The sequence below is a fragment of the Coregonus clupeaformis genome, chromosome 3, assembly GCF_020615455.1.
Source record: "Coregonus clupeaformis isolate EN_2021a chromosome 3, ASM2061545v1, whole genome shotgun sequence".
NCBI lineage: Eukaryota > Metazoa > Chordata > Actinopteri > Salmoniformes > Salmonidae > Coregonus > Coregonus clupeaformis.
Genome location: NC_059194.1, coordinates 10279545 through 10305452, shown reverse-complemented (window position 1 = coordinate 10305452; position 25908 = coordinate 10279545). Strand labels below are relative to the sequence as shown.

The window sequence follows — 25908 nt, the reverse complement described above, 5'->3', positions numbered from 1 at the left end:
TTTCTAAACCATCTTTGTCCATATTGCCATACAATATAAATAGTAAAATGTGTTCCCTCGAAAAGAGGGAGGAAAGAGTATGTTTTGATTGGTTGTTTGGGTGATGTGTGTCACAAAATAAACAAGAACATGATACATGTTTCTACAAAATCCATATTTTGTCACTTATTCACGGGGAGAACTAGCAACTAAGTTTAATCAAATCACATTTATTGTGGAGTTCTGATACGTGTTTATTTGACAAGAAGCCAATGACTGTTTGGAAGCCCTGCCCGCAAGTCATATGACTTACATTTCCAGTTGCGGTAGATGCGCTCGAGCTGCACATTTGGAGGGTAGCCGAAGTCGAAAGCTGTTGTTTCCCGGTTAAGTGTTTTGGCTACCAAGTGATCATGTTTTGCTGCGCGTTTCTGGTTTTGTTCCTGGCTCTTGGAAATGGTATGTTTACACAAAATAGTGCTTTGTATCACCGTTGGCTAACATAGTGATCCACAAAAGAGGAAACTTTAGGTGCTCTGTCACTTCAGGCCTATCCTAAACCAGATAATGTTAGCTTGTTAGCTATTTCTTTGCTACGCCAGTAACGTTCGCTAGCTAACAAACGTGAACTATATATTAGTTAAACGTTGGCTCCAAAAATAAATTGATATGGAGGCTATCAAGGCCTCCATAATCTCAGACTTGAAGTTTAAGGCACTGTTGATCTGTCATGCTTAGTTAGTTAGCTAGGTAACACGCCTGTGTTAGTTAGCTGTTGCTTTGCATTTGATCTGTTTTGTCTTGACAGCTCATGTTGCAGATAGGACTTCTTCCTGGGTGGACAGGGAACATAACGAGTTTTTCGCTGTCTCTAGCTATAACCCCAAATTATGTTTTGACATTTTATTTGGCTTTATAGCGTCGTTATTGTGTCTACCAAACCTCAACTTGTCAACAATCCACCAGTTTCATTCACCCTATTCATTTGGAACAGAATATGACTCGTCTTGGCTCAGAACACCTAGCTAATGTTAGCTAGCTAGTTACTAATCTACTAACGGTAGTCACACTTTGTTACATGACATTTGCGTAGCTATCAATATGCAACCAGCTACTGTTGCAAATCCAGTTCAATCCAAAATCTAAGCTAAAATGAAATTAAGGATTCTCACCTCAGTTGTATCTTATTTAGCTAGCTACCTAGCAAGCTAGTTGATCAGGAAGTTGTCTCATGACCTAGCTACAGATTGTACGCCAGATAATGTGATATAACCAAAGATTGTTGGTGTCCAGTACAGGAAAGCCCCATACAAACTAACCTGCTTTCCTGTAAAGCCAAGTAATGAGTAATGGACACCAAAAATCGTTGGTTATATTTATAACATTAGCTCGCGTACAATCTGTAGCAACTCATGACCAAGCATATCTTGATTGCACTTTGCCAATCGTGTTTAATTGTAAAACGGCTGCTGTGAAATGTTAAACCGTGGATCATCAACTAAATTCAGCCGCGGGCCAATTTTTTCTTGAGCGGATCGTTGGGGGGCAGGAACATAATACAACAATAAATACGTTTAGACTACTAATTGACCGGAAGAAGGCTAAACAGATAATATTTGACTAAAATATAATCATTTCAAACCTTGATTACATTTGGGGACATTGCCCTGCGTAGGGTGCCGTCTTTCTGATGGGAAGTTAAAACGGGTGTCCAGACTGGTCATTCAAAATCCCATGGCACTTATTGTAAGAGTAGGGGTGTTCACCCAACTATCATGGCTACATTCCCAACCTGGCCACATTCCATCATGGCCACCTAATCATCCCCCTCATTCCTAATTGGCATATCACTCCTGACCTCTCCACCTGATAGTTGATGTGTGGTGAGCGTTCTGGCACAAAAATGGTCGCCATGCATCACTGAGGTGGGTGCTATGCATTGAGGAGGTGAGTTTCCCCCTACTATGTAAAGCGCTTTGAGTACCCCAGGTGGTAGAAAAGTGCTATATAAATCCAATTAATTATTGTTATTTGTATATTATCATGTCTCTCTATTATGCTTGGGAACAGATTTCCAAAATTAAAATCACTTGGAGTGGAATTCCTGGTGTTTTTACAGTCTTAATTTTTTGCTCAGAAATCTTGGGGGGCCAAATAAAACCAGTTGGGGTACCCTTTCTTAAAAAAGTGATTGCTGTAGCAGCTGCTGTCTATAAACCAATCCCCTTGTTATGATTGATAGAAGGAATGTACACATTGAGCCCATGGATATCTTGCCAGGACTCACTTTTGATATTCAATACAGTCAGAATCCTAGTTCTAGTTTTGTTTTCAGTAGTAAACATCTGATCGTTTTTTCCCCTCATATGCATAAAATGTTTATTTCCATTAGAATGTTTTCATTTGGCCTGAGAAATGGCCCCAGAGTCCTATGTTGCAAGCTAGGGCCTCTGATATCAGGTCACTCCGGGTCAAGCCTAACAGTGACCTACCAGTTAGTCCCATATGAGAGTAATCAGCTGATGAATGGTTTAATCAACAGTTAAAAAAATAAAATACGGTTAGGAAATCATTAGCCTATGGTGTGTTCCCCCACTGTCTGAGTTTTACAGTAATTTGATGCCATTAGGCTACTTGTATAAGGGAAGTAGAAAATAATCAAAACGCATGTTAGACTAGCCTACCTATGCTGATAAGATGTTTTTTGATGAATTTACCTTGAATTGATTGAAAATGTGTTTGTTTACCAGTCTGCCTCATACGTTATTATTATAAAACCCAAGACTGTTTATTTCTGTTGCAGAACTCCACCTGTCACATGCAACTGAGGTGTCCGTCAACAACACAGAGAATAAATTATGCCTCTACGCCAATTTGATGGTCAACTTCTCAGTCACCTATGAAGTTGGTGTAAATAAGGTGCGTAATCTGTATATTTACTTGTATTTAAATGTTTTTAATTTGCAGGCTAGTACTCCTAAGCCTATAGAGAACTCTTAAAACATTCCAGGTATCGCACTGCTTTATTAAAGTGTTGAGTCGAGCTTCTTACTGTGAGAGAATGTTTTGAATGCAATCACAGAGCGGACAATACTCACATCCGAGATTAGCAGAGAGGAAGAGAGGCCGAATTTGGCGGAAAATGTCTCCCTCCAGCAGGTGGCGATCTTTCGTTGTTTCGCCCACCAAGCAAAGTTTTTTTATGGAGGTCAATAAGTATAGGCCTTATAATTTAAAAAAAAAACTTTCTTATTATTATTTTTTTCTCTTTAAATCCCATCTGTCGGATGATTTATAGGCCTAGATATTTCCCAGGATATAAAATATTATTTTGTTCCTTTTTTTTCCTCCTAATCCATCATAAGAACGGACACACTGTTATGTTATGTCAACAGTACTATTTTCTCATGACGCAAGCATCTGAAATAGCCCTGTTCCTGGGAAAGTACTTGACAGGAATGGATTCCCCTCTTATCACAATATCTTCATGACTGTCCAATATTTTTGTCCCCTTTCAGAGCGAAACGGCTCTTTTTGTACTGCCTGAAAATGTGACAACAGAAGGGAGCACCTGCAATGACACAACATCGACATTGCAACTCGGTTTTGGAGACGGGCACAGCTGGGCCGTTAAATTCACTAAGGACACCAAAACGTATCAAGTAGATGCCATTGTCTTCACCTACAACCTCAACGACTCAAGCGTCTTCCCCAACTCTACGTCAAACGGTAACTAATGACTACACAGCCTTGTCATGATACTGTTCATTCATGATATACCAATTCGGTACTGTAGTTGATATGACACATACTGATATTTGACTGAATCTCTTTTGGGTTTAGAAACCAAGTCTGTGATGGTAAAGCCAACAATCACCAACGTGGGTGTGGATACCTACTACTCCTGCAAGAGCAAAGTTCTCCTGAAAGTAGAGTCTGTCACTCAGACACTGTATGATGTTGCTTTACAGGCGTTTGTGACTAACGGCAGCAAAAGTGACACTGGTAGGTTGCATGAGAACAAGCATCAGGCCATTGTAGGATCAACTGTTCCAAAATGATCTGATTTACTATGCATAATGTCAAACAATATATTGCTGTGTCTGTTCTCCAGGGTTGAGGTCAATTCCATTTCAATACAGTCAATTCAGGAAGTGAACTGAATTTAAATGGAATTGATCCCAACCCTGTTTGTTCTCTGAACTCAAGTCTTTCTCTGTTCTTCCTACACAGACACTGTATGCGCCGCTGACCTACCCACCACCACTGTGGCGCCCAACACGACCGTTACCACCACAGCTGCCCCCACTTCTACCCCTACACTGCCCACACCCACTACTGGAAATTACAGCATTGCACCCGACTTCAACAGCACAGCCTGCTTAATGGCCACCTTCGGCCTGCGGATAGGCTACAAGCAAGGAGATGTATGTATACACATAGGATAGCCATTGTAAAGTAGGCCCTTTTTTAAATGTTTCTTATTTTAGCATACAATGGCCTGTTCAGTAGAAAAGGTTCAGACATGTTTGTCACAGAGAACATGACTTGTCTATGAAGATAGGTTGTTGTTGCTAGTATGTTAATGTTCTTGTTGTTTATGAACCTGGTGTTTTCAGTTGAATGCATTCAGTTGTACAACTGACTAGGTATCCCCCTTTCCCCTTTATTAGAAAGTGGAGACCATCAACCTGGTGCCCAATGCGACTAATGTGGGCGGTGCCTGTGGGGTCAACAGCAGCGACCTCATACTGACATCGAACACAATCACCATCATGTTCACTTTCAGCAACGTAAGTCGACAAGGCCAAAAATCTGCAACCAAGGCCGGTATTATCCTGGTTGACTGCATTTAGCTTGTAGACAGCTGGACTAAGGCGGTAGGGTGCAGCGTAAGGTCTGTTTGTCTCCTTCTGTTCAAAGTGTTTCATTGCTCATTACAGGACAGCAAGATGTTCCACCTGCACGCTCTGAACATCACAGTGAAACCAGCCACTGGTAGGCAACATAGCACTACAAACCCTTTCAGAAAGCACTAGCGTAGAAAACCATGTCCCTATTTGGACATTAGGATAGGATTGACTTCATTGTCCCCCAGGGGAAAATTGTCTTGGACTTAGTGCAGCTTTATAAGAAAGAAACACTATACATTACATACATACACAGTACATACAATGCATATTAAAACCTCTCTCCACTCTTTCCTCACTCTGTGTTACGTCCAGGGGCGCCCGTCGTTGCAGCCAATACCAACATGTCCGTTTGGGTGGCGGCGGTAGGCAGCTCCTACATGTGCAACAAGGAGCAGACCTTAAACGTCACCGACACGCTCACTCTCTACACGTTCGCGCTTCGCGTCCAGCCCTTTGGAGTCAAAAAAGGCGAATTCGCTACAGGTAGGTGACTGAGATGGTGAATTGTCATCAATACCTTTGTGTTGTGTTAGCCGTATGCTACAGCTTACTAGGGTTACTAGAGCCAAATGCAGCGAATATGCTTGAAGCTGAGACATACAGTGGGGAAAAAAAGTATTTAGTCAGCCACCAAATGTGCAAGTTTTCCCACTTAAAAAGATGAGAGAGGCCTGTAATTCTCATCATAGGTACACGTCAATTATGACAGACAAAATTAGAAAAAAAATCCAGAAAATCACATTGTAGGATTTTTAATGAATATATTTGCAAATTATGGTGGAAAATAAGTATTTGGTCACCTACAAACAAGCAAGATTTCTGGCTCTCACAGACCTGTAACTTTTTCTTTAAGAGGCTCCTCTGTCCTCCACTCGTTACCTGTATTAATGGCACCTGTTTGAACTTGTTATCAGTATAAAATACACCTGTCCACATCCTCAAACAGTCACACTCCAAACTCCACTATGGCCAAGACCAAAGAGCTGTCAAAGGACACCAGAAACAAAATTGTAGACCTGCACCAGGCTGGAAAGACTGAATCTGCAATAGGTAAGCAGCTTGGTTTGAAGAAATCAACTGTGGGAGCAATTATTAGGAAATGGAAGACATACAAGACCACTGATAATCTCCCTCGATCTGGGGCTCCACGCAAGATCTCACCCCGTGGGGTCAAAATGATCACAAGAACGGTGAGCAAAAATCCCAGAACCACACGGGGGAACCTAGTGAATGACCTGCATAGAGCTGGGACCAAAGTAACAAAGCCTACCATCAGTAAAACACTACGCCGCCAGGGACTCAAATCCTGCAGTGCTAGATGTGTCCCCCTGCTTAAGCCAGTACATGTCCAGACCCATCTGAAGTTTGCTAGAGTGCATTTGGATGATCCAGAAGAGGATTGGGAGAATGTCATATGGTCAGATGAAACCAAAATATAACTTTTTGGTAAAAACTCAACTTGTCGTGTTTGGAGGACAAAGAATGCTGAGTTGCATCCAAAGAACACCATACCTACTGTGAAGCATGGGGGTGGAAACATCATGCTTTGGGGCTGTTTTTCTGCAATGGGACTAGGACGACTGATCCGTGTAAAGAAAAGAATGAATGGGGCCATGTATCGTGAGATTTTGAGTGAAAACCTCCTTCCATCAGCAAGGGCATTGAAGATGAAACGTGGCTGGGTCTTTCAGCATGACAATGATCCCAAACACACCGCCCGGGCAACGAAGGAGTGGCTTCGTAAGAAGCATTTCAAGGTCCTGGAGTGGCCTAGCCAGTCTCCAGATCTCAACCCCATAGAAAATCTTTGGAGGGAGTTGAAAGTCTGTGTTGCCCAGCGACAGCCCCCAAAACATCACTGCTCTAGAGGAGATCTGCATGGAGGAATGGGCCAAAATACCAGCAACAGTGTGTGAAAACCTTGTGAAGACTTACAGAAAATGTTTGACATGTGTCATTGCCAATGAAGGGTATATAACAAAGTATTGAGAAACTTTTGTTATTGACCAAATACTTATTTTCCACCATAATTTGCAAATAAAATCATTAAAAATCCTATAATGTGATTTTCTGGATTTTTTTTCCTCATTTTGTCTGTCATAGTTGACATGTACCTATGATGAAAATTACAGGCCTCTCTCATCTTTTTAAGTGGGAGAACTTGCACAATTGGTCGCTGACTAAATACTTTTTTCCCCCACTGTATGCAATAATAACAACTATTGGCATCAGTAGAATAGGTTCTGTCCAGTTTGTTGAGAAACAGCTAAGTATTTAGGGCAGCAGGTAGCCTAGCGGTTAATAGTGTTGGGCCAGTAACCGAAAGGTCGCTGGTTCGAATCCCCGAGCCAACTAGGTAAACACAATCTGTCTGTGCCCTTGAGCAAGGCACTTAACCCTAATTGCTCCTTTAAATTGCTCTGGATAAGAGCGACTGCTAAATGACTAAAATGTTCAAATGTATTTGATACCATGCCATGTTTCTGCCCCTGCTTAAACTGATTTAAAAACCAAATGAGCATGAGAAGATGAGATGTTCCAAGTCGTGCTCATTGATTCTCTCTCTCGTCTGCAGCCCATGAATGTTCACTGGATGACACCAGCATCTTAATCCCAATCATTGTTGGTGCCGCCCTGGCCTGCTTGATTCTCATTGTAGTGATTGCTTATGTGATTGGTCGAAGGAAGACCTATGTGGGATATCAGACCCTTTAAAAAGCAATCTCTGATCATGAATCCAGAACACAGTTTGATCCTTATGTGTCGGGGTGGGGTTCCCAAAGCCTGATCCTGGATTGGCTGTGCCATCTATCCATTAATGACTGACTCACACAACTGGAATAGTCAGACTATAGTCTCCTTACTTCAGCCACTCTTAAGAGCTGCTTTTAGACTTGAGATTAGGGTAGCTTCGTTTAGGTTTAGACTTGAGTAGCTTTGTTCATGTAAATCTGAAGACTCAAAACCGCTTTCCAGGACCAGGTTGGACCACCCCTGTTATTTGTGTGTAATTTCCCTATTGTTTGATTTGCTTTGGATTTTTCCCCCCCTTCTCCCTTTTTGTTCCAAAGGAGCAGTGCATGATTCTCTGCCTCTGTATTTACCAGTACTGTATAGAAGACCTTATTTATTGTAAAATCTCTGAAAGTGGTTGAATCTTATGACACTCCATTTCCTTGCATCACTTTCCAGATGATTCTTGTTCAGTGTAGGCTCTCTTTTTATCAAGTAGTACATTTTTATAGAAACTCCAGTCAGAGTCCTTGTGCTACAGTTTGCACATTTTCACGAGGAGTTGTGAAAATTGGGGGGCCGTGCCGTTGTCACTATGAATCATGCACTTGCTCCCTCCCCTCTTTTGTTTCGTTATGTTCTTATTGAATGTTTGTGTACATTTTAGTTCAACCTTTCTTTTGTGGTTTCATTCATCCTCACAATTCATCATATCAGCGCAATATTTCGACAAATTTGAACATTTAGAATTTGCCTGGCAGCTCAATCAGACGACATTGAGTAGCTTTGTTGATTTGTCTCAGGAACTCCTTACTAACTAACTAGGATAAAGGTTTTCTGCTTTGCTCTCCTCTCTCCCCTTACGGATCATCCACTAGTCACAGTAGTTTGAATCTGGAAAGGGATGACTTTACGACATGAAATCTGTGTGGCCACTAAAAAACAGTGGTATTATTGGCATAAAGTGCCTTCTCCAAGTTGGCATTACCAAACAAGGGATCTGTCCCTATATGTTCACACACGACACTAGTTGACATATGATTGCCACTAATGTCTGTTTGTCTCTGCATTATGTGTTAGCCCTTTGACTGACTGGCTCATTTTGTGTAGTGTGAAATCTACCTTGAAGTGTTAAATTAACTCTGAAAAGTCCATGAGGATGTAAAAGATGAACCTGAAAAGAAAGGTAAAACCAAACCCCTCTCCCGTCATGACATGTTGGCATTAGGTTTCAAAAAGGGATAGCTGTAGTTGACTTATTTGCTGCCATTCAAACGTATTCTTCGCAGATTGTGATTATTTTGTACATATAAATGCACTAAATCGTTGAGTAAGTTTGACGTAAAATTATTACACCCGTGTATAGTATAGCCATTGCTGTTGCTCCCGAAAGCTGCCAGTTAGTAAGGGGAACTTGTAAACATAGCTCGGGTCAATTCCATTTAGAATCAAGTCAATTTCAATAAACTGATTCTAATTCCAATTGTCCTCTCTGCTCTTCAGTGAGAAACATTTGAATGTGAATTTTTGTTTACTTCTTGAATTAAATGGAATTAACCCCAGTTGACCCCATGTAAATTGCACCTATCGACAGAGAGTGGTAGTAAGGATGATTGTCCACAGGATGTGTCTATTTTTGTACTGTTAGGATGGGTTACAATAGGTATTATGTTTTAGTGCGGTGGTCAGAATGAGACATGAATACATTTGATTGCCGCCTTTAATTGCTGTTGATTCAACCAATTTTTCTTCAGATTCTGTATTATGAGAATGATTTAGATTTTTTTCCTTATCAAATATTCTTTTGAGTCTTGCTTTACAGTCCATGTGACGTGTCTTGGAAAATGCACTGCTTTTGTACAAATCCTGTTTGTTACTATGATTCTAAAATTGAATTTTCAGACACTGTATTAAATCAATCCTAAAATACCCTTTAGAAACTTAACATTTACTACCCCCAATTTTCATTCACTTGACATAATGTTATGATTGTGACAAATATGTGCCTTATTCAATGAAGCTTGTCCATTTGCGATTCAGTCAGGTTTGATATCTTTGCATTTAATGGATTCTCCACTGGTCTAAATGTCTCCTAGTTTATGAATTCAAAATGCAGCATGTTAAGAAAAGGAAAATCCCTAATACAGGACAGGCCCATCCTCCAAATGTAAGATAAATTGTATTTTCTTCCGTGTGGCTCCAAACAAATGTTCATTTTTGAATTCATTTTCAATAGGCTTTTAGCTGCAATAAATGGGAATGGAAATTGTCCATCAAAAAAATGTTGTGGAACATTTTTAATATTTTACAATGATAGAAATAAAAGTGTTTATTGGTCCCCCGGAAATATTAGTAAATCACTCTTTGTTTTCCAATTGTTCTTGACTGAGAAGCGTCTCAGTATGACCATGCATTCACTATTTTGATGTTTTACCTTTCTTCCACCCTGCAACCTCCCTCATGCCCACTTCCTTTACTGTCACCCAGCGGAGGATTGCCGAGACGATACGACAGAGAGCTGGGTCGTTCCTATAGCCATCGGGGTTGCTCTGACTGTGCTGGTCCTCATTGTATTGATCGCCTATTTCATTGGGAGAAAGAGAAACCAGGGCTCTGGCTATGAGCACTTCTAAATGACCCCACTGGCTATGCTGAGGTTGGATCTTTGCTCATCAGGATACATGTTGATTTTAATTTAACTACAAATTGATATGCGCTGTGCAGAGTTAACCTTATTGTGAAATTCACCTGAAGGAAATCTCTTTCTCATGAAACAATTAGTTGGAGAAGATGTGTGCTGTGTTAAAGAAATTGCTTGGCTCCGTTGATAACATTTGGCATGTAACAGTTCTTGTAGATATAATCAGAATTGATTGATTAACGTCTCTTATTCCTCACTTATAACATGGTTGACTATAGATGGCAGATGATGGCCAAATATTTTCGTAACTGCCCATGCTCTGACAGAACCCCCAACCACCCATGTTGTTGTAGATGACTGTCTGGGTTCTGATCTGATGTCTTGCTGCTTTTCGAGCCTCATGTCCTCCATGTTGTCTGTGAAAAGCTTAACCAAATCCTGTTTCTTCTCTCTTCAGACTAATCGCTAGCATGCTAATGTTGCTAACCCTTCTTCTGTCTCTTCTCTGTGGCAGCCGTGGAGTGCTTCATGGACTCTGATTTGAGCTTTCTGGTGCCCATCGCTGTGGGCGTGGCCCTCGGCTTCCTAATCATCCTTGTGCTTATCTCTTACCTGATTGGCCGGAGGAAGAGTCGCACCGGCTACCAGTCTGTATAATCCAACCAATCCCAGTTGCTTCTGCCTCTGCCCATTCGTTCCCATCCTTCCCCACGCAAGCCCCCCACAACACGCAAGCCCCCCACAACATGCTTCTATGGTATCCAATCTTTTCCCTTCCATTTCCAATGGATCTTTCCTTGACCTTACCCCCAGCATATTCCTTGTTCAGACTCCTACCCTAATTATCACCCCACCCAACAGTGATTTTGAAAGTTGACCGTCTGTTGCTATTTTTTGACACCAACAATGACTGAAATCATTTAGCACCAAAACCTGTCAAAATGATCAGTGGTATTGCACCAGGTGTGTTTGGATGTAAATTGCATGGAGTTAAGTATCATGGGCATCAGTTTCTTTATTCCCAGAGAGGCTCATATGAATGAGGCTGTTTTCTCTCACTATTCTGTTTATGTGCTGCATTATATTTCTATGTATATTAATTACTCCCTTGTATAGAATTTTACTAAGAAGTTATTGAAAGTTCATAGCCATTGCTATTCATATCTAAGTATCCATTGTTAAATCTTTGTAGAATGAGAAAATATCTATCTATTATTTTTGTGAATTCCCTGTAATTAAATGTTATTGTACCCCCTGCACTAATCTTCTCTTAGTCCTAGTACAATAAAAGGGAAACTAACTTTACAAAGACACGTACCAACCAGCATTTGGAGCAGTTGCATAAACGTGATTTTTATGTTTTGTATTTTCTCTAATGGGAAGAAATCCCCTCTCAGGGAAAGGAAGACTGCGGCATAGTCTCTGGTCGGGTATCACAAATGGCCCTGTTAAGACCGAGGCTATAGGGACTCTGCAAAATGACTAAACAAAATTGAAATGTCGGTTTGCTGTCAGGAGTGTCCCTATAGCCTTTTCCTGTTAAGACATCTACTACCTGGGTCATGTTCAATAGGGAGAGTTTTGAAACGTAGTGAAACGGGGAGGTACTACCTGAACCAATAACCCTTTCCCGTTGCAAACAGTTTTGCTACGGTGTGTCCTTCTGAACACTGCCCAGGCTTCATATATAAAGTATAATAATTTACATATTCTAGCCCGAATGATTTTATGACCAAAGCTTGGACAGAAATGAAACTCCTTTCTGGACCTCCCCATTTCAAAGCAGGTAAATGAACAGCCTGAATGTTTAATAAACCAGTGAAATGCATTGTGTGTTTGACCAAGGATGATATTTCGTTATTGTTCTATTATCATGCTCATTATTCAGCATGAACTTTCTGTTCTGTACCAATACATAGGACCGCTGTTTAATTTTGCCCCCAAGATGTCGTTTTGTGCCTTTTTGTTGCACTACTATTCCCCTCATAACCAACCCTGTCTCCATCTGATGAAGAATGTTGAGATGGTGTAATCTTGTTGAACTTCAGTTGGGGCAGGGAATTAAAATAAAGTTGCGTTCCTGTTTTGTAGCAAAGTATTCATACCTCATGACTTATTCCACATTTTGTTGTTACAGCCTGAATTCATTTTTTTTTTTCTCACCCATCTACACACTGTACCCCATAATGATAAAGTGAAAACATGTTTTTTGACATTTTTGCAAATTTATTGAAAGTAGAATGTCAAATTTATACTGAACAAAAATATAAACGCAACATGTAAAGTGTTGGTCCCATTTTTCATGCGCTGAAATAAAAGATTCCCGAAATTTTCCATACGCACAAAAAGCTTATTTCTCTCATTCTGTGCACAAATTTGTTTACATCCCTGTTAGTGAGTATTTCTCCTGACAGGTGTGGTATATCAAGAAGCTGATTAAATGGCATGATCATTACACAGGTGCACCTTGTGCTGGGGACAAAAGACCACTCAAGTGCAGTTTTGTCACACAGCACAATGCCACAGATGTCTCAGGTTTTGAGGGAGCATGCAATTGGCATGCTGACTGCAGGAATGTCCACCAGAGCTGTTGCCAGATCATTTCATGTTCATTTCTCTACCATAAGCCACCTCCAACATCGTTTTAGAGAATTTGGCAGTATGCCCAACCGCCTCACAACCACAGACCACGCCAGCCCAGTACCTTCACATCCGGCTTCTTCACCTGCGGGATCGTCTGAGACCAGCCACCCGGACAGCTGATGAAACTGAGGACTATTTCTGTCTGTAATAAAGCCCTTTTGTGGAGAAAAACGTATTCTGATTGTCTGGGCCTGGCTCCGCAGTGGGTGGGCCTATGCCCTACTAGGCCCATCCATGGCTGTGCCCCTGCCCAGTCGTGAAATCCATAGATTAGGGACTAATTTATTTATTTATTTAAATTGACTGATTTCCTTATATGAACTGTAACTCGGTAAAACCTTTGAAATTGTTGCATGTTGCGTTTATATTTTTGTTCAGTATACGTAAGTATTCACACCCCTGAGTGAATACTTTGTAGAACAACTTTGGCAGCGATTACAGCTGTGAGTCTTTCTGGGTAAGTCTCTTAAGAGCTTTCCACACCTGGATAGTACAATATTTGCCCATTTATTATTTTCAAAATTCTTCAAGCTATGTCACATTGGTTGTTGATCATTGTTAAACAACCATTTTCAAGTCATGCTATAGATTGTTTTGCAGATGTAAGTCTAAACTGTAACTTGGCCACTCAGGGAACTTCTTGGTAAGCAACTCCAGTGGAGATTTGGCCTTTAGGTTATTGTCCTGCTGCCAGGTGAATTAATCTCCTAGTGTCTGGTGGAAAGCAGACTTAACCAGGTTTTCCTCTCGGATTTTGCCTGTGCTTAGCTCCATTCCATTTATTTTTTATCCTGAAAAACTCCCCAGTCCTTAACAATAACAAGCATACCCATAACATAATGCAGCCACCACTATTCTTGAAAATATAGAGAGTGGTACTCAGTAATGTGTTGTATTGGATTTGCCCCAAACATAACACTTTGTATTCAGGACAAGAAGTAAATAGCTTTGCCAAATTTTTTGCAGTATTAATTTAGTGGCTTGTTGCAAACAGGATGCATGTTTTGTAATATTTTTATTCTGTACAGGCTTCCTTCTTTTCACTCTTTCAATTAGGGTAGTATTGTGGAGTAACTACAATGTTGTTAATCCATCATCAGTTTTCCCCTATCACAGCCATTAAACTGTTTTAAAGTCACCATTAGCCTCTGTGAAATCACCAAGCTTGATGTAGTCATTGCGTGCTAGGAATATTGGACCAAATAATACACTATAAGTGAATTTGCCAAATACTTATGACAACTTCAAATGGGGGACTAGATATATAAAGTACTTTAATTTCTAAACGGTTAAACAGATATATATGAAAATACCCTCAAATAAAAGGTGACATTCTGTTCTGTCGCCACATATAAAAAAACATTTGATCTGAAATCCAAAATACTGGAGTATTGAGACGCATGTTTTTACATTTTAGGTTCACTGTCCAAATAAATATGTTGAGGAGTGTATATCTGGGAAAAGTAGACCTTCAGAGAATGACGGCTAAAGGATAGTCATTACTTTATCTTGTTTGTGCATGTGTAATAGGTTACGTTTAATGTATTGTGCTTGACAACCTTCAATGTAAGAAAATAGTTGCATGTAAAAAATATATAATACATTCCTATGGAAAAAATGCATTGTTCTTATCAACATTGTATTTATTATAGGATATATCAGAATAAATACATGGATACCAGGTTTAGTAGAATCATAGAAAAGGTACAGTAACAAGGATTAATTCTAGGCCTATATCAAAACAGCCTGTTATTTCATTAAGAGCTTGCAAGACTGGCATACAAGTTTAGCAAGCCACCACTATACTTGAAAATATGGAGAGTGGTACTCAGTAATGTGTTGTATTGGATTTGCCCCAAACATAACGCTTTGTATTCAGGACAAGAAGTAAATTGCTTTGCCATTTGTTTTGCAGTATTAATTTAGTGGCTTGTTGCAAACAGGATGCATGTTTTGGAATATTTTTATTCTGTACAGGCTTCCTTCTTTTCACTCTTTCAATTAGGTTAGTAATCACAGCCATTAAACTCTTAATTGTTTTAAAGTCACCATTAGCCTCTGTAAAATCACAGCGGTTTCCTTCCTCTCTGGCAACTGAGTTAGGAAGGACGCCTGTATCTTTGTAGGGACTGGGTGTATTGATACACCATCCAAAGTGTAATTAATAACTTCACCATGCTCATAGGGATATTCATTGTCTGCTTTTTTTTATGTTTACCCATCTACCAATACGTGCTCTTCTTTGCAAGGCATTGGAAAACCTCCCTGGTCTTTGTGGTTGAATCTGTGTTTGAAATTCACTGCTTGACTGAGGGACCTTACAGATAATTGTATGTGTGGGGTACAGAGATGAGGTAGTTATTCATGTTAAACACTATTGTTGCACACAGAGTGAGTCCATACAATTATTATGAGACTTGTTAAGCACATTTCACTCCTGAACTTATTTAGGCTTGCCATAACGAAGGGGTTGAATACTTATTGACTCAAGACATTTCAGCTTTTCATTTTTTATTAATTTGTAAAGATTTTAAAAAAATAAAAATAAAACATAATTCCACTTTGAAATGATGGGGTGTTGTGAGTAGGCCAATGACCAACACATCTAAATTCAGTCCATTTTAAATTCAGGCTGTAACACAACAAAATGTGGAAAAAGTCAAGGGGTGTGAATACTTTCTGAAGGCACTGTATTCTATACAGGCCCTGTTCAAAAGACGCAGTCCCAGTGCTGTGCTGTGGGTGGGGTCATCACTGGTATGTTGGTAGGTGCCCAAATTCTTTCTCCTTTTAAGGTCAGATGAGCCTATCCCTATGGAAGCTCAATTTATTACAGAGAACAATGGATAGATCTACACTTCATCTCTCCAATGGATTGGTTGGATTCCCATATTGTTTTGTGTTTTGTGCATCAATAAACCTCAAATAAACAATGTAATTTAATCTGACTTGATACGTTGTGGTCTTATACTTGGAAGTGTGAAGTCATGTAATTTTTTTCTGGATTTTGTGTGAATCCCCTAATGTTTACAGTACATAATGACAGATACACATTGTTCAATTAGTCAATATAATTTCATGTTTATTGTTTACATTTGCTACAGTGGTTTTATTAAACAATATGAATTGGCATAACGCTCACCATTTTAATATTTCTTAGCTTGAGTCTCCATATCTTTAGGCAGTGTTGATCATTGACTGTACCATATCAACATTATGGAATAAAATGAATAAATCATTCTGCAATGCCTTTGAACATACCCTACAATGACCTACTTATTTATTTGGATAGTGAAGCTAAAACTTTAAATGTGTCTCTACTCCAGTATTTTGGATTTGAGATCAAATGTTTTATATGAGGCGACAGTACAGAATGTCACCTTTTTATTTGAGGGTTTTTCATATCTGTTTTACCGTTTAGAAATGAAAGCACTTTATGTATCTAGTCCCCCTATTTCAAGGTGTCATAAGTATTTGGACAAATTCACTTATAGAGTTGGTTTCCCAGAAACAGACTAAGCCTAGTACTAGACTAAAAAGCATGTGGAGAATCTCCATTAAAAGTGCTTTTTAGTCCGACTATGCTTAGTCAATTTCCAGGAAACCAACCCTTAGTGTATTACATTTTGTCAAAAGTTTAGTATTTGGTCCCATATTCCTAGCACGTAATGACTACATAAAGCTTTTGACTCTACAAACTTGTTGGATGGCAATGGATGCATTTGCAGTTTGTTTTGGTTGTGTTTCGGTCCGGATTATGTTGTGCCCAATAGAAATGAACGGTAAATAATGTATTGTGTCATTTTGTAGTCACTTTTATTGTAAATAAGAATATGTTTCTGAACACTTCAACATTCATGTGGATGCTACCATGATTACGGATAATCATGAATTAATCGTGAATAATGATGAGTGAGAGTTACAGAGGCATAAATATCTCACATAGAGGCACAAGCTTGATGTAGTCATTGCGTGCTAGGAATATTGGACCAAATACTTAACTTTTAACCAAATACTTATGACAACTTCGAATGGGGGGACTAGATACATAAAGTGCTTTAATTTCAAAATGGTAAAACAGATATATATGAAAATACCCTCAAATAAAAGGTGACATTCTGTTCTGTCGCCTCATATAACAAAACATTTTATATGAAATCCAAAATACTGGAGTATAGAGACGCATGTTTTAAAATTTTAGGTTCACTGTCCAAATAAATATGTAGGGGAGTGTATATCTGGGAAAAGTAGACCTTCAGAGAATGACGGCTAAAGGATAGTCATTACTTTATCTTGTTTGTTCATGTGTAATAAGTTATGTTTAATGTACTGTGCTTGACAACCTTCAACGTAAGAAAAGAGTTGCATGTAAAAAAGATACATTCCTATGGAAAAAAGCATTGTTCTTATCAACATTGTATTTATTATAGGATATATCAGAATAAATACATGGATACCAGGTTTAGTAGAATCATAGAAAAGGTACAGTAACAAGGATTAATTCTAGGCCTATATGAAAATAGCCTGTTATTTCATTAAGAGCGTGCAAGACTGGCGTACAAGTTTAGCAACAGTGTGACCTCTGTCTGTTTCCACAGTAGATCTTACTTTCCATCAGCTAATATAGAGATCAAAGTCAGCCTGCAGTGTTACAGTCTCAGTAGCAGTCTTGTGTTCATACAAAAGAAAACAAAATGGCAGCATAGGGCTGATACACTGAGTGTACAAAACATTAACAACACCTGCTCTTTCCATGACATAGACTGACCAGGTGAATCCAGGGGAAAGCTATGATCCCTTATTGATGTCACTTGTTAAATCCACTTCAATCAGTGTAGGGAGGAGACAGGTTAAAGAAGGATTTTTAAGCCTTGAGACAATTGAGACATTGATTGTGTATGTGTGCTATTCAGAGGATGAATGGACAAGAGAAAATATTTAAGTGCCTTTGAACAGGGTATGGTAGTAGGTGCCAGGCATACCGGTTTGTGTCAAGAACTGCAACGCTGCTGGGTTTTTCACGCTCAACAGTTTCCCATGTGTATCAAGAAAGGACATCCAGCCAACTTGACACAACTGTGGGAAGCATTGGAGTAACATCGGCCAGCATCCCTGTGGAACGCTTTCGACACCTTGTAGAGTCCATGCCCCGACGAATTGAGGCTGTTCTGAGGGCAAACGGAGGTGCAACTCAATATTAATGTTTTGTACACTCAGTGTATATTATCAATAAATGTAGAATAAGGCGCTATCAAACAACAACAACAAAACCTGAAATATAACCTAGTCATTGACTGTTTATCTTACTGAAATGTAACCTAGTCATTTACTGTTTATCTTACTGTGTAAAACCTGAAATGTAACCTAGTCATTTACTGTTTATCTTACTGTGTAAAACCTGAAATGTAACCTAGTCATTTACTGTTTATCTTACTGTGTAAGTAAAAGTGTCCAGCCTTTACCATTCTTCATATTGTAGCCCTTGGAGTCTACAAAACACAATAGATATGCTGTTGAAAGGTACAAACTCAAAAGAAATTAGTACACAATTTGATTTCAAATCAAAATGTGCTTAAAATGTTCCTCTTATATCCTTATTGTACAGTAGGTATTTATGTATATTAATAATGTCTTAAATTATAAATTGCATAGCTACAGAGACTAACTACCTGTGAGATGAGCCTTGTATTTCATAAACCTAGCTAGTGGTATTAATCTTGCGTAGTATTCAATGGTAATGTTCAGTTTCTCTACTTAGCTTGTGCTCAGGACTATCGGTGAGGTGTCTGTGTGGTGTGTGTGTGCTTATGATCCATTAACATTCCAAATTATTGTTTTTTTCCAGCAAAAGGCACAAGAGTACATGAGGGAATGGGAGAAGAGAGAAGCTGGTCAACTATTTTATGCAAAACAAGGATTCAACATAATGAGATTTTTTCCTATATTCTCCTGTCTTCTGGTTGTCATGGGGACAGCATGCAGCATGGGGAATACTACTATGCGCCCACATCGAAGGAGAAGGACACACTGCCTAGGAAGCGATCGGTAGGCGAATCATTGATGATGCCCTTGCCATTGAGTTTGCATTTTACAACGATGTGGGTGTCGTACTGCAGCCCATTGAAACGCACGGCCACCACCGGCGCTGTGTAGTTCACCTGGAAGAAGGGATATGGGACACAAGCAACTTGAGTGGCTATCGTCACTATGATCATGCATATAATCTAGATCATGAGAGCAACAGTGGAAGTCATGATGCTGAAAATCCTCACTTACATGTCTCAGCTTCCCATAGTACGGGTAGTACATCAGGTTGAAAATGCTTTTTGGGAAGAACTGAAGTTCTCCCAAGCTTTCTGGCGCTCCTTTCTGAAAGAGTGAGTGGTCACCTAGTGAGTTATATTTTGGTGACTAAAGCAGTTATGATATTCAGTTACGAAGAGATGTTTTACACCCTGTGATGTTTGGAGGGAGGAATGCTGACTGTTACTGTACCTTGACTCCACAGGTCACGTTTACAGGAGTGCCTTGGCCAGGTAAATAGCCCAGTATCTACAGGCAAAGGAATGAGAGCAAAGAAAGGACCCTTGTATTGTTATAACGTCATTTTGATGAGAAACAATGTTGTAAATCTATGCATATTTATCATTCACAGTGGCTGTCTTCAGTTTTCTACCTAGCGATGAGATACATTTTGGATATCCCCACCAGGTTTCACTCGAAAACGTTCAAAATGGGGACAATAAAACTATAGGTTACAGTATATAATGGTAACAATAATAACATTGACTTGAGTCACAGGAACGCTGTAATCATATCACAAGACCGTTGTTATCTGCTCCTCACAATGGCCACAAGATGTCACTGAAATGTCTGTATCCATCTCAGATTACCTCAATGGTATCATCCTCCATTTCATCTATAAACTCTACTTTACGTCTATAACAGATAACACTATCTCTTAGCAATCGCTGATTATATATGCAGCTTTAGGATGGAGTTCATGTTAGGTGACTGATGCTATAGAGGGATAGCCTGATCCCAGATCTGTTTGGACTGTCTTTGCCAACTCCTATGATCGTGCCAAGCACGTTTGGCATGACAACGATCACAGGAGTCATTCTCGCACCACAAACAGATCCAGGACCAGGCTAACAGATGGGTCCTCCATGGGGGAGATCTCTACGATCTGAGCTGTGTCTTACCCGGTTCATTCGGAGGAGGATGCAGGGTTTCCCCTGGGAGAATCCAAAGTGGGGGTCCTGGAGCCCTGAGCACTCGCCCAGCCAGGACCTCTTGAACTGGCACGCCTTCCTCTCTGCGCTCTCCTCCTGGTCATCCTGCAAGAAGTACGCGTCCTGCGGACACTGGATGTTCCTCTGCTCCTGTACGGCGTCATTGTACGCTGAAAGAGAGACATGAAACAATTATTTGTCGTTTTTTTCATGGGGGTTAATGGTTAGCACTGAAACACCATTGATAATTTAAAGAATGGTATATGCTACTGTATGTCAAGGAGTGCAACTGGTTGAAAAAATAGAAATGGAGAATGTTGAAAAATGAGGGGGATGGGGAGGGGTGGGCTCCCATAAATAAACCAATTGCTTCGCCAGGCCTCTGATTCAGGCAGCCTGACCAAAGCGGGCTACTGAAGAAGGGAAAAAAAGCAGCAGAACTCAATGGATACGCTCTGCCCACAAAGAGGCTTTCCCTTCCCAGCATGCAGTTCTCCCAGTGGCGGTTGGGGCAGGGGACAAAGGTAGGGAAGGTAGGGGGAGAGGATTAACTTACTGTGTGCCTATTCTGCTTCAATGTCATACCCCCAACGTTTCCCAACATGTCCCCAACATTTAAATCCCATTGGACCCAACACAAACAAACACTATCCTCAGCTAACTTTCAGACCACACTTCCGCATTTACGTACAGCTAAAAGTAACGTTTGAATCTACATGGTAATGTCATGTTCACGGTGGAATTTCCGTTCATGTTTCTTTTCAAGTTTGGCCAAATGCCAACTATTCCATCATGTATCTGACTCACGTCTTAGCTGTTCTTCCATTAGCTTTGCGTACTTCTTCCAAGACTTGCGGTCGGAGGCATTGAAGGCGATCTCATAGTGCCCATCCAATTGTGGGGACATCGTCATACCTGCCAAAGGAAACCCATAGACAGTCAACTGTGCTTACGTTCAGATAGAATGGACAGATAGAGGGACGGAGGAGTGATAGAGGGATAGAATGATAGAGAAATAGGGAGTGGTGGGGTTAGAGTTTATATTTACCTGGTGGCATCACCCTGTCGTTGTGGGTTGGATAGTAGGGGCTGATAGACAGCATGAGGCACCACATACAGGCACCAAACATGGCCGCCAGGAAGGCATACAGTGCAGTGTAGAAGAGGATGATCAGAACTAGGAGGTAACATGGAGGGTAGATAAAGAGAATGAATTAATCTCAGTCACTGTAACTCAATTTCATGGACATGATGAGATGAACGCCGAGGGTAACAGTTGTGGTTATGGCTATCAGCGTGGATTGGAAAGACTACAAGCACGGCATCAGAACGGAAAGTCTTTGATTTGAGTTGCCAGTATGAAAATGTATGCACTCACTAACTGTAAGTCGCTCTGGATAAGAGCGTCTGCTAAATGACTAAAATGTAAATGTAAAAATGTATATAATGAAGTATAAAGAATCCCCTGTTACTATGTTGGAAGTTGGAACTGTCTGGGCTGTCTAGACACTCATAATGGCTTTGCTCAGGATGCTCACTAATGTGTTTAACCAATACAAAAGAGTTGTCTCTCCATGTCTGCAAATGGGAATCACTCCAATCAGTTTGTATTTTGTTATGAAATATATTAGTTAACAAACTCATTCAAATTATCTGAACTGTGTGAAAAAAGAAAACCTGCCATTGTTCTCCCCAAATTGCAATTAACAGTCCATTAGCAACTAATCAAACCCAAACGTGCCCTAAACTAGAGGCTTTTACTGCGCAGGCAATTTCACAGGGGACTGGTTGCAGCCAGCCTTGCGTCCCCTGAGCCCACAAAGGCCTTACTGTTTGAGCTCAGTGAGAATTCTCCCAGCAGTCCTTTCACTCAGGAACACAGTGAACCTCCGGTTGCCATCTTAGTGACGGTCTTTTGCAGCCATAGAGCCACGGCCAGCTCCAAGTAGCCCCGATCACCCCACTCTGTTAATGTGTCCCCCTCTCACACTCATCTCACACAGGACACACATCACATACTTCAAACTCAGTCCCCTCTCCTTTCTTGCCAGGGGGCACATTGGGCCCCAATCCTTCCAAAGTGTGCACACATTGCTTTCTGAAACTATCGCTCCCTGTCCTGAGCCTGGCGTTTTGTCTTCTGTATTACTGGGCACGATGATGAAAAAACAGCAAGTTTTCAGCTTCTGACGTTTTCAGGAGGAACATGCTCTTTCTTGAGACATTTCTCAAAGCTTGGCCCCTTGGACCGCTCTCGTATGGTACAGTTCAAACCCAAACGCATCACATAGCAACAAGGCTGTCGGATCAAGAGCCCTGCTCCATCATCACAGATTCAACAAGCCCCAGGAAACAGCCTCCGAAACCCCAGGAAACAGCCTCCGAAACCCCAGGAAACAGCCTCTGAAACCCCAGGAAACAGCCTCTGCCAAGAAAGTTTGTCTAACGGACTGCGCCGAACAGCCAACGAAATTTGACAACTTTTTCTATCTACGAAACCCCTCCCCACTTGTCTACTCCCTATGTGTTCGCCTGTGACCGTGGGGGCGCGAGCGCGCTAGGGTCAAATGCAGAGTTCACGGGAGCTTTGGGAAAGAGGCGGTGGAAAGCCAGGTGAGGGGTATGAGGAATGTGATTCCTGGCCAGCGCACGGCCCGGAACAGCGCACTCCCGCCGGGAATCCGTCCCCAGGCAGCCTTGTTTTTGTCCGCATCGGGACAGAGTTGTCTGTGCACCTATGTAAACATGGAGCTCGGGGACACACACACTCACAGTACAGTGAGCAGAGGCGAGGAACAAGGTTCTCTTGCTAACCCCCCCAGCCCATCATCTAAAAACAATAAGCCACGAAACCACCACTTTTGCCTTCAACCATTGGCGATTAACATTGTAATGATTACAAATGAGAGTGAGGTTAATGGATCTATACAGAGGTTAAGTACCAATGTGTCAGTAGACCTAATGTTGCAGTTTTGAACACTGCATTATGCACAAGCTTTAGCCGTTATCTTGGGGGTGGAATATTTTGTGTGATATGATAGGCAAGCGCAACATGCAGTTCTGCTACTACTGAGCACTTCTACTTACACCAGCTATGCCCAGTGCGGCCCATGAACTCTCTGGTCTCAGCGTTCCATAGATATGTCTTCACGTCGCCTGCTTTCTCGTGGAGCGTCCTCTTAGGTTTGGGCTTGGGCTTCCATTTCTCAAAGTTCAGGTCTTCCTGCTCCAGAGGTTGATGTTCTATCAACTCCTCCTGCACCTCTTCCAAGGCCTCTGACACCGCGTGCTTTCCAGGCGCCACCTCGGCAGACTGGCACAAGGAAAAAAGAGAGGGGAAAGGGAAGGTAAGAATCTCCCCAGTCTGACTTTGCCTTGCCACGATGTTGTCAATCACTATCTATTGGTTCTAACTCATTTAGAAAGCCATGTTTGGATTATTATAATCAGCCATGTTTTTTAGGTTAAGAGCCATGTTTATTTTTAGATAAAGACTATTATTCCCTATTTATCGAGTAAATGCAATTTTTCTAAACTGCATGACATCCGCTATAGCAACGCTACTCCACGATGGTCCTGTCCCATCATGTTTCGTTAAATTGACCTTCGTCGTGACCCTGGTGGCCCTCTTTGGGAGGGCTCTCCTCCTCGAAGTTGACCTTCCTACTTGGAGCAACAGCTGCAGCCGAGCTGGAGGGTCACGGCGACAGCCAGATGTAAAACACTGATTCTCAGCATAGAGAGGCCCCAGAAAGATCCCCAGTGGTCAGTGGAACCCCCTGGGGTTTTAAGAATGTCACTTTCTTAATGAAGTGGAGTTTTTAAGAACAAAAAAAAAACGTTTTCAATTGCTTTATGTTGTAAGATCAAATACACTTTTTTTTTTTATCATCCTGCTATTTGCAGATGGATCTATTACTGGTAGGCCTTCCATGATATTACTTTTCTGGATGATTAAATTATCCAAATAAGAACTAGATCTGATATATGGCATGCAGGTTTGATGGGTTAACTGTTACAGGCAGATAGGTATTTTATTTTATTGAATTTAATTAATTATGAATTAAATCCATGAGGTATGGAACCCCAAACCTCTTGCAAGATGCACTTGTAGACAGCAGAATGAGTCCCAGAAATCAATTAGTTTTCATGTCATCCGCTGTTTTCTAAAGTGGACTTACTGGATTTGGTGAGTAGTTTCCATGGTGCTCTTCCTCAGCCCCTCCCGCAGTAGAATTGGGCTCCATGATTCTTCACAGAGAGAAAGGTACTTGTTAAACCAATCACATCTACTACCTTCCCCAAGGAATTAAAGCGGCACATCCTAACATCCTTAGAAAGTAATACAAATCCATTGCACCCCACTGTTTTCGACAATTTTGTGTGAGGTCTACCAAACAACTTTTCAAAACTATTACAAATGTTTTTATCCACAATTGATTTTGGCACAGCTCCTGGGTGTGATTTCCCAAAAAGATAAAAAACGAATCTTGACATACCTGAAGTTTTCTTTTGCAGGGAAAGTTATGTGATTGTCTTGAATCCCTCTTGACCCTAAGTAGAACGAATTCTAGGTTGGTCAAAAATTATTTTTTGATTTCATTAGAAAGTTTTACGCACACATCGGGAGCCGGGCACAGAAAAACTCCTCTCAACTAGGCGACCATCATAGAGTGAATGAGTGCATACTGAAATGAGGAACACGGGGAGGGGGAGGGGGGAATCGTGGGTGAGAGGGAGCAAGGTCTTTTTTAATCCCAGAAGAACTTTTGGCAACAGTGCAGGGACCGATGTACGGCATTCTGCACACGCACACCAGAGTCCCATTGTATGTTGAGCTGAGCTGAGACTCAGGCAAAGCCGCAGCGCACCAAAAATACTATTTCTATGTCATTCCCAACATGCTACTGTCAGTCACCGTCGTGCTTAAAGCTGCATTAACTGGGGTTTTATTAATAATGTATCTATTTGTGTGCTTTTTAAATGGCCATTGCTTGCTGTAGGCTATGCTAAATGTAATGCAAGGAGTAAATTCCAATAGTGTAATATGTTGATCGTGCATGAAGTCTCTTCAACTCTCTGACGTGTGCAACCGCCCATCATCCGCTGCTCGCCATAAAACTGTAGTGCTCGTCATCAAGAGCTATCTGCACTCCAGGTACGTCCTGATCTGTTAGCCCATGGACTGGCTGTTTTTTAGTTTTTTTTTACATAAGACATGTCGTCATGGGAAAACATATATTCTTTACCATTTGTGCTTCTTTTTTTTCTTATTTGTGAAGGGCAATTTTCTCGCAAGCACACAGTGACCAAGATAGTTATTTAGACACGTGCTTATAAACGTGTCCACCTTGACTGTCAAATCAGATACATGATGTCTGCCTCTGTGCCACGTGCACGCCACTCAAAATGGTATGATTAGGTTTAATTAGCCTAATCATGACGCATATAGGACCTATTAGCGCAGATCACAATGAAAGTGAGCAGTTTGAGGAAACCTGGAAGAATGAATAGATTACTATATTAGGGCCAGAGGTTAGTCCAAGCAGATTATAAAAATCGATGGTAACAATTTTGAATGTTGACATGGGGTGGCGCTCGAACATCTCCAAATCGCTATCCTATCCTACTCCACTCTTGCTTAAAATTAGTATTTTTATCAGCTAATATGTCTTCCTGTCTGATAAAAAAAAACTGTTATATACTAATGACTGTATATAACAATAATAAAAACGAATACAAAAAAAGCAGAAACTAAATATAT

General features: G+C 40.8%; 2 protein-coding genes across 4 annotated transcripts; one reads left to right on the top strand and one right to left on the bottom strand.

Annotated features, from left to right (window-relative positions):
• Positions 1-233: 233 nt before the first annotated feature.
• On the top strand, positions 234-12364 carry LOC121540401 (lysosome-associated membrane glycoprotein 2). 3 transcript variants are annotated; one of them, XM_041849257.2, is made up of 9 exons: positions 234-438; positions 2783-2898; positions 3498-3708; positions 3823-3984; positions 4213-4406; positions 4653-4772; positions 4923-4977; positions 5205-5375; positions 10781-12364. In XM_041849257.2, the coding sequence occupies exons 1-9, from the start codon at positions 393-395 to the stop codon at positions 10921-10923; spliced, it is 1218 nt and encodes a 405-aa protein (XP_041705191.1). In that variant the 5' UTR covers positions 234-392; the 3' UTR covers positions 10924-12364. The 3 variants fall into 3 exon arrangements, with proteins under 3 accessions (XP_041705191.1, XP_041705184.1, XP_041705199.1); XM_041849250.2 differs by having other exon boundaries at positions 10113-10867; XM_041849265.2 differs by lacking the exon at positions 10781-12364 and adding an exon at positions 7468-9963.
• A 5932-nt stretch (positions 12365-18296) lies between these two features.
• Positions 18297-24828, bottom strand: LOC121540378 (protein ATP1B4). The gene is made up of 9 exons (XM_041849222.2): positions 24644-24828; positions 24326-24395; positions 23232-23457; positions 21193-21321; positions 20952-21059; positions 20115-20314; positions 19405-19461; positions 19186-19278; positions 18297-19067 (listed from the first exon to the last, which is right to left on the bottom strand). Exons 2-9 carry the CDS (start codon positions 24389-24391, stop codon positions 18906-18908), a joined length of 1041 nt encoding a protein of 346 aa, XP_041705156.1. The 5' UTR covers positions 24392-24395; positions 24644-24828; the 3' UTR covers positions 18297-18905.
• Positions 24829-25908: the final 1080 nt, after the last annotated feature.